We start from the raw sequence: 9,432 nt of genomic DNA, 5'->3' as shown, positions 1-9,432 counted from the left end.
AACAATGCAACTTAAATACAGCTATTACCCAAGTCCTATGGTATCTGTTACTTGGTGTTTATTAATGTGAATGAATTCCTTCCCTGAAATCTAAAGAAAAGACACGATTCAAAATTTTATAGACATACAGACTAGTGCTTAAGATATAGTTGATGATTTTATTTTCAATGTAGCATTTCGCTTTCCTCAGCAGGAAAGAAGAAGAAGAAAAAAAAAAAAAACAACCCAACAACTCAGCAACTATTTTTGGGATTCTTGAAAGGAGTAGGAGTATGATGCCTCCTCCTAACTGTTTCAGCATTGATTTTCTTCACAATCTGTGATACGGTTTCTCAGAAATGCTGTTTGGCAGTCCTGATAATTTCATGTGTTTTCAAACTTAAGCCACCCAGACTACACAGTTCAGTATTTTCAGCTCCTTTCATTTTCCTTTTCCCTTTAATTATAGAAGTCTCTATTCCCTCTTTTTTGCAAATGTGGTCAAGTAAGATGCTAAATGCTACTATTTGTAGAAGAAATATGCATTTGCTTTTTCCATGACGGTCCAGACATTCTTCCCAAATAAAAAAGCTGTGCTGTACCTGATGATATTGACGGCCAACACGTCACTGGGACCAACTTTTTGGACCCTCACCCGTTCCTTTGACTTTGGTGAATGCGGCACAAGCCCTGGGCAGTAAAAAGCAAGTAAACACTCTAATTTTAAAATTGCACTGTAAAGCACTTTCAAAATAGTTGAGCTTCATCTCAGACCTGAATTTACTTCTCAAATCCGTTCTCGAGGACCCCTCTATCCTGATTCGTGTCCTGGTCTACCCGGAGCCGTTTTCTGAAATTGTACCGCATAGTTTATTGCGAAGCCTGAGTGGGTGGGTCCACGCGCACACCCGACTCCGGCCAGGACGCCGATGCCTGAGCTCCGCGTCGGGCGCCTGGATCTTCGTTCCGCTCCCTCGGCCCGGCCTCGTCACAAATCCCAGTTTGAAAGAAAACTTCAAGCGGCCGAAATGAACCTCCCCTCACCGCTCCAATTCTTCCTTCCCAGCCGGCTGAAAACGTGAGATTTATTATGGCCTGGGGTGGAGGGAGCGACCTGGGGTCGCCGTGGCACTCTCGGAAGCGGGTTACCTGGTCCCGCTTTGGGGGCGGGGTTCGCCATCTGGGGGCCGCAGGGCCGGGGGCGACGCGGCCGGGCGCGCGGGTGGGCGCGAGGGAGTGCGCGCGTCGCGGAGCCGCCGGGCAGCACTTGTCCTGTAATCGATTGCCGAGCGCGCCGAGCGGCCCAGAGCGCAGACACGCGCACACGCGCCCTCGCCAGCCCGCGCGCACACGCACACACACACATACATACACACAAACACACACACACATACACACACAGACGCACCCGCACTGGCGCCCAGGCCCCGCACACACGCATACACACGCGCGCGCGCGCACGCACGTCCGCCTGCCCGCGCCCCGGGCCCCGCCGCCAGCCGCCGCCAGCCCGCCCTCCGCCCGCGGGCGTCTGCGCGAGCCCGGCCGGCGGGGGAGATGTGCTCGGGCTCCGGCGGATCGGTTTCTCGGGGTTTGACCAGCTGTCCCGGGCTAACCCTGCTCCTCGCTGAAGATGGAGGAAGTAAAAACAGGATTACCCTTAGCTACAGATCCACTGCCTTAGTTTCCACCACCAACTGCAGTGCACAAACACACGTTAGGCACAGGAAAGAAAGAAAGAGAGAGGATACACTAACAGTAAACACAAACAAAAGGGTGATGGGATTATTTTACTGCATGCACTGCTGAGGTAAATCTCCGCTTGGCTTTTGCGTGGTGAAGAACAGCTCTTGTTTTATTTGTCTTCTGATTCATAGATTATATATAAATATGTGTATCTGATTTGCAGGGGGGGAGTGTTTTCAAAGTTAAGTGTAATTATATAGCGTCTCGTTTTGCACTGTGATGTGATCAAATGACTTGTTGCTGTTAACCAGTAATAATGATAATATAGATATTTTTCTCTGGGCGGGATGGATTGTGGTTATGATTAGGATAATGATTTCTGTAAAGGGACGCTCAGGGAATCGGGTTGAAGATGATGTCTTCTGCCTTAATTTATCGTCCCCTTCTTGTAATCTGTTTCGGGGATGTTAATCGATTAATCAGTTTTCATCTCTGTAGCTGTCATGGATTTTGACTTGTTTTGCTTTGTTTTAACTTGAATTCCAAGAAAGATTGAGTAGCCTGGAATAAATTGCAGCTGTCCTGATAGAAGGTAATATCCAGATCCTGTTGGAATTTTTTAAAAAGCAAAAAACCTGGTATGACACATGTGAAAAGGCAGCAGTTAAATCACTTTGACAGGTTCTAGTATGGGCGAAAGAGATGGAATTAAGATTTAATTTTTTTTTCTTTTTCTTTCTTTCTTTCTTTTTTTTTTTTTTTTTTCTTTTTGCCAAGGGCGAAAAACAGTCCTGTGAAGTTGGCCTAGGTTCCTTGCTGGGTTCGGCCTGACTGTCCCTCCCCTCTTACTCCCCCCCCCCCCCCCCCACCTTTTCTTTCAGTTTTCTTGTCTTAGCTTTTGGTCGATTCTTAAGGAACCGGTGGATCAAGTTTTTTCTCTTCTTGTTAATCGCATTGCTGGAGCACTGACTGACCTCTCTCTCTCTTTCTCTCTCTCTCTCCCTCTTTTTTTTCTCCTCTTTCCTGAAAGTACGTGGTGCCATTCCTGAGTGACTTTTCCTACTAGACCATCCCAAAGGGACGAGGGGGAGGGGTAGAAGGAGGAGGAGGAGGAGGAGGACGAGGAGGAGGAGGAGGAGGAGAGGGGGGTGTTCCTTCTCTCTCATTTCTTGGTTTTGTTTATCAGCCGATCTGTTTGCAGGATTTGGGCTCGGAATGACCCACCTGTAAAGTGCTTTTCCTTCCTCCTCGCCTTGAACTCTGCAGGGGGCTTGGCTTGGAGGGGGCCAGGGAGGGAAAGAGAGAGGGGGAAACACAAAAACTTCTTTCTTTCTTTCTCCGTTTATCTTCAGCCCGACATTGTCACCTCCTCTTTGAGGGGTTAGAAGAAGCTGAGATCTCCCGACAGAGCTGGAAATGGTGATGAATCTTTTTTAATCAAAGGACAATTTCTTTTGTATGTACATTTCGTTTCTCTTTCTCCTTTTCTTTTTCTTTCTCTCCTCTGAGGGTTAATAACCATTTCATTGATGGGGCAGACTTCTTTCGCTTCTCTCTGACGTTTCTTTCTTTTTAATATGTGTGTGTTAAATGTGTACATTTTTAAAGAGATAAACTCATTTGTAAAATATCCGAAGAAACTGCTCCCCTTTTAAACTTTACGGATGCCTTTCTTGAAAACCTTATGTAATCATAATTTGAAAGAATTTGATAACAGTACAGCAGGTTGAAATTTAAGTGCTATGTAGTGACTGAGTTGGGAATTTGATCTGACTATTCCATAAAGAAAGAAAGAAAAGTTTTTTTTGGGGGGGGGAGTGGGGAGGGTGGTGGTGAAGAAGGGGAGGGGAGGGAGAAGGGAAGTGGTTTTGGAGACAAGAAGTGAAGCTGCCTGTTTTCCAGTAAGTAATGGAGAAATTCCAGGAGCCAGGGCTAAATATACTTGGCGATCAATACAGAAATGGCTCATTGTGAATAATTTAGCTGCTGGTGCAGAGAGAGTTTTGAAACTAAAGGCAAAAAGGACCAGGGCCAAAGGAAAAAAAAATAAGTAAAAATCTCCTCAGGACATGTCAATTCTTTAAACTTTTTCCTTCAAAGAATACAGTTAGCTTATCGATCTTCTCATTATGTGAAATCAAAGCTAGGGGGTGTCATCTCATACAATTTACTTTTGTTTCTGAGAATTAACTTCTTGTTTTGTGTCATTGGTGCATGGAAATAATTCCCCAAACTTTAAAAAAGTGATTCCCTTCCTGAGAGCAAAAAGTTTATGAAATTTTCAAAATCAGAATCTATTAAGTTGGCTTGGCATTTGTATCCAACCATGGTCTGGCAGGAAATTAAGGTTACATTGAACAGGTGCTTCCACAGAACTTAGTGTAGGCTAAAATGTCAATACAAGTCTGGGAGTAAGGTAACTGCTGCAGAAACCTTCCAGACACACTTGGGCACTAAATTTTTGTTTTGTTTTGTTTTGTTATGTTTGTTTGTCCTCCCTCCTCCCTCTTAGAACATGATGAACCAACTTGCAACAATTGTGAATAGAGCTATCTGTATACCAGGGAAGTCCTCAAACTGCAGTGTGATTATGGGAAGTAGTGACTGGTAAAATACTTCTATCCCAGTTAAAGCTGGCACATTTGAGGTGTACCCTCTTGTTTTCTTTCTTTAAGTAAATTCTGATTAAGAGAGTCATTCCTTTCTTGCTACAGCCCATCTCACAGCACACTTATCTTTCCTATCCTATCTCCAGCAGGAATCAGATCATTTGCAGAAAGAGTTCACTGACTTGCAAATGAGCACATACAGTACACTGTAGTATGTTTCTTGGGCACAGGTTGCAGCAGCACCAACATGGGCTAATTGCTTGGAGCTTCAAATAAGTTAAGCATTTAATGGCAGATACTGAAAGGGATCATTGTGTAAAGGGTATAATCTTTTGTATTGCAGCACTGCACTTTGACTATGGAAACAGAGGCTATTGATGGCTATATAACGTGTAAGTATTCATTTTCATTAATTTGTTATTGGTAATAAAGTTACATTTGTGTTTCTAGTATTTTATTTTCTGAACTATTGTTTGTCAAGAATTCTATACTCTTATTTTCTATCTGTTCACAATTTCACCTTTAAATGAGTTGGAGAAAATAACAGCACAGAAGCAAAACGAAGGAAATATAGAAATACACTTTATTCATGATAACATTTTAATCAGTAGTAAGTAGCTTAGCAGATCAACACTTTTCTACTGGGGTTTTTCATTTACTTTAAGTTTAGAATGTCAGGTTACATATATGTCTACTAATATGGCATGTGCTAAATATTTACTACTTTGTAACCTAATTTTTCACACACATAATGTGAAAGCTCCTTAAGTTGACCTTTTTTTAGGAAACTTTCCTTTTAAACATCAAACTCTCCGATAGTATTTTGGAAAAATGCTCATTATAAATGCTCTATGCTTAATGGTTAAATTAGGTGTTCAAAGAAAATTTAGTTTTTCAACTGAAAAATACTTTAGAAATTGACTATTCCACTTGCTCGTGTTTTACAGTTAAGAATACTGTGATAATCAGATTTTGTAGTTTTTTTATTGTGGGCTGGTCATGGCTTTTCCTCATTTCATTCATTTGCTATATATTTCTAAATTATATTTCCTTATAGTTTCTTTTAAGGCAGAAATGGATTACATTAAAATTTCAAAGCTGTGCATGCCTCTGCATGTATGAAGCAAAGTTGGTGATTAGATTTTATGTGACAATGAACAGAGACCAAAAGATTTTATTTTGTGAAAGCAGGTGACAATGAGCTTTCACCTGAAAGGGAGCACTCCACTATGGCAATTGACCTCACCTCAAGCACACCCAATGGACAGCACGCCTCACCAAGTCACATGACAAGCAGTAAGTCTTCATTTTATGATTTTTTTTTTCCTATTTCTCTAGCGACACACTTGAATTTGTTAGGTCTTTGGGGTCCTCTCACATTGTGGTGTAGCTGCTGCTATAGATTTTGCTAAAGAAAGAACAACACAGATTTATTCCTGTCCATTCTAGTATCATAAAACATGAGCCTGCTTACTAGTCTGACCTATCCCAAGGTGGCATTTGGGAGCTGGTGCTTACCTGTATCAGGTAAGAAATGTTAGACTTTGCTGGTTATTGTTTTGACTTGCCAGGTTTGTGACTAGATTTGTTGTTGTTGTTGGATAAAAGAATATGGAAACAAGTCACTTCCAAAGGACTCTTCACAGTAGAAAAATGAAATGATTTTACCATTGCCTTGGTGTAAAGCTAATCCATCAGTGGTAGAATCGCAATGTTACTTTTTTTTTTTTTTAATATGTGAAAGTTTCTCCTCTAAAGCATTGGAAGTGAAGTGTAATGGAAAATTTATGGATCTGATTTAAATCCATTTCTCCAACAAAATGAAAGCGTTTTGTTTTAGACTATCCAGGGAAGAACTGTGAACGTTAGGAAGGATGTTTTGAACTTGCAGGAATAGACCGTTTGGGCCACTATTTTTGATAGAGTCATTCATTGATGTAGTAAACATTGTTTTTGTGTAATAAAAGAGCAACTTGTATGCTGTCCGTGACAGAAGACAAAATACTTCATTAAGAATATGGCTTGTTTTCTCTTAATTATAATGTTTTATCAGTTTAGTTATTAGGTGCAAATGCTCTATTACGCCTTAAACGTAATTTGACATCTTATGTTTCCCTTATACTTTTGTATGTGTTATATTCTTGTGTAGAAAGGACATCTGGCTTATATGTAAATATAACTTAATTTGAAAGTTTTCTATTTGGGTGATGTGTGAAGGAAAGGAAATTTTTTCCCTTTTTTTTTTAAACAAAGATTTAATAACTGAAGGAAACTGAATCAGCTACTAAATTATGAATATATTTTCAAGTTAATTCTGATTATGCAGAGAGAACGAATTTTCCTTTCCAGTTTCCTCTTATAGTTCTCAAAACTTGAGGTTATTATAAAACTACTGGTTTTGTAAATAGTAAAGACTTCTGAATTATAAGCAAAAGTATATAGAGTACTGTTGAATACATTTTGCAGTTCATTAACTTGAAGTGATCTTAGTTATTGGCTTGAAATTTTGATTGAACTATGTGAATTTACTTACATAAAAGTTATCTTTTTATTACTGGGAAGCATTTCCCAGAATATTTCATTCTGGAAGCAGTCTTTGAAATTCGTTTGTCATGTAGAAAGAAAAACTAATAGTGAGTGAGTGAATGTATGTTAAATTATAGTGTTAATCTTTTGTAATGCATCTTGTAGCATTTATTTATTTTTTGGCTAGTTGGCTATAATCTAACAAAAGTTGTACTACTATTACAGTGTAGGTAATACAATTTTTATATTTTAACATTTAATGTTATTAGTTCCTTGGTAGAATAGATTTTTATTTCTCTGATAATTTTTGTTTCATTTCCTAAAGAGTAAAGATAGATTGATACGAAAATTTCTGTTAGCTTAATATTTAGCTGTCAGCTTTAGAAACTTTAGAAACTTTGAATAATCATAGACTCTTAGCTGTCATCCCCTGGCCACCACTAGGATATCAGCAGGAAAATACTTGTTAATTGGCTGCTTTATTTGTGAATTTGATTCTGGTTTTACAAGTACTCTTCAAAAAAGCAGTTCATCCGTTTATTTTAAGTAAACATCGCAGAGTGTGGGTATGATCAGTTTGAACAAATAAGAACTATGCTTTTAACATTTGAGCTTTTCTCACCCAACAACAGTAAAATTATGTGGTAAAGAGTTCCCCCCCCCACCCACCCAAACTTACTAGCCCGTGGCAATCCCATGTTAATACAATCTTTGGCTAAGCTGCACATGTTTTCGTGTTGTTTTCCAAAGAGTTGCAGGTTAAATATTTGGCTCTCACTTCAGAGCTGTGTGTTGCATCCTTTATGTAGCCTCTATTTACAGTATCTAGGTTACCCACTTACGTGTTAGATGGAGAAGATACCCATTTTTCCTTTCTGTTAGATCTAGGAGAATATCAGCATTTTAGATTGCCAAGGCAAATAGTGGTGAAGAGGGACTCTTGTCTCTTACTTAGAACAAGAGACCTAAAATCGGTCACTCAGATGTTTTTCTGTGATTTGGAATAGTTTTTGTGTGTGTGGGGCCTGTCAGATCACTTGTGTCTGAGATGACCAGTTTTCCTGAATCCTTTTAAATGCAATTGTTGAACTTTATCAAATAAGAATAGCTTATTTATTTTCTGTAATTTTTTTTTTATGTCTTCGAATATACTTACTGAAGGGCTGTTGCATCCAAAAACAATTGCGATTTTGATTGAAAGTGTTCAAGCCCAAAGTAATGGGACTACCTTTGTGATAGAATAAGATAACCTTCAGTAGCAGCAAGGAGAGGACAGGACTATATGTGTAAGAGGAAGAAAGTTATTTTAAAGCAGCTTAGAAAAAAAAAATTAAAAGAATTAAAACCTTTGATTTTTTTAAAAAATAAAATAACATTCTGGCAATAAAGTATCAATAACCAGTGATAGCCCATTTACTTTGGTATTAGGAAAGTGATCAGTTTTAGCACAAAGTACTAGTCCTTAATTTAGGTTATTTGATGACCGTTCTAAGATGAAGGGTGTCTGTACAACTTGCTGCCAGTTATTGTATAAAAAATAATGACAGCAGCTATCATTATTTGACAGTGCTAGAAACGAGCATCGGCAACTTGGGGGAAAACTAAAAATGTTATGATGTCTGACAGTTTGGGGTTTTAAAATTTAGCACGTAAGATAATCTTAAAAATTGAGGGGCGATATGGATCTTACCATTTTACAGTAGCTACTTCCTATGTTTTAGAATGAATTTTCTTAGAGAATTTTAGACTTTTTCTTCTGGAATAAGATCTCTTTGATAAAGAAGATGGGCATTGTTGCCTGAGATCATTAGTGTGCATATTGAGTCTGCTGACAATCTTCAGTGTCAGGGATGACAGTATATGCCTTGATGGCTACTGGAAATACACAGTGTTAAGTGATTTTAAAAATAGAATCTGAAAGTTAAGAATGTGCAACAGACAACTCAGACAGAACAATATAAAAATAATCCATATTGTATTTTGGCCTTTGTGATTCCTTCTGTTTCTGGGTTAGCTCCTCTCCAGTTCTTGCATAGTTGCTTCCACATCGGTTTCAAACTGCTCTATGTATACGTGCTGCCGACTATTTAAAACAAAATTTAAGGTTCAAAAATTTGTAACCTTACACGTTTTATCTTCTACTTTTATAATGCCAATAAGTAGATTTCCCTTGGAGGTAGTTAATGGTATGAAAATACATTGTGACACAGATTTTGTTTCTATTGCTTTAAAACTTTTTACGTGGATCACCTTTGCCGTCAATACTATTTACCAGTCAGTTTGATGGCCAGGTGGCATGTGTGGAATTGGAAGAAGTAGTAATTCTAGTTTTACAAGACTCTGACCAATAATCAGGTCAGGGAATCTAGTTTATTCTTTTCAGAGTGCTTCACATTCATTTTTTTTTTCTTAGCTAGTTTCCATTTTTAGAGCCTAGTGAAGCAGAAGTGTATTATGATTTCCATTTTTCTTATGTAGAAATGGAGGTCTGAAGAAATCAGTTGGCCTTTTAGGTCCCTTAACAGAAGGATGGAGTTGTCAGGATTGGGACATAAAACTGTGATTTTACCTTGTGGGTTAGTTACATCACTTAACTGATATCTCTTTATAATGTTATTATCTCAGGGTGCCT

At 38.9% G+C, this 9,432-nt stretch overlaps 1 protein-coding gene across 13 annotated transcripts in view; it reads left to right on the top strand.

Moving 5' to 3' along the window:
- The first annotated feature begins 917 nt into the window (after positions 1-917).
- The window catches only part of IKZF2 (IKAROS family zinc finger 2), a 160,795-nt gene continuing 152,280 nt past the window's right edge, over positions 918-9,432 (top strand). For 2 of the 13 annotated variants that reach the window (XM_042995270.1, XM_042995259.1), the window contains exons 1-3: positions 2,865-3,084; positions 4,618-4,666; positions 5,466-5,570. In XM_042995270.1, the coding sequence (XP_042851204.1) occupies positions 3,082-3,084; positions 4,618-4,666; positions 5,466-5,570 (157 nt within the window). In that variant the 5' untranslated portion in view covers positions 2,865-3,081. Of the gene's footprint in view, positions 1,058-1,506; positions 1,790-2,864; positions 3,122-4,617; positions 4,667-5,462; positions 5,802-9,432 lie in introns of those variants that run through there. The other 11 variants (XM_042995257.1, XM_042995260.1, XM_042995258.1 and 8 more) reach the window with 11 other exon arrangements.

The sequence above is a fragment of the Panthera tigris genome, chromosome C1 (genome assembly GCF_018350195.1).
Source record: "Panthera tigris isolate Pti1 chromosome C1, P.tigris_Pti1_mat1.1, whole genome shotgun sequence".
In the NCBI taxonomy this organism is placed as follows: Eukaryota; Metazoa; Chordata; class Mammalia; order Carnivora; family Felidae; genus Panthera; species Panthera tigris.
This window is presented reverse-complemented; position numbering and strand designations above follow the sequence as displayed.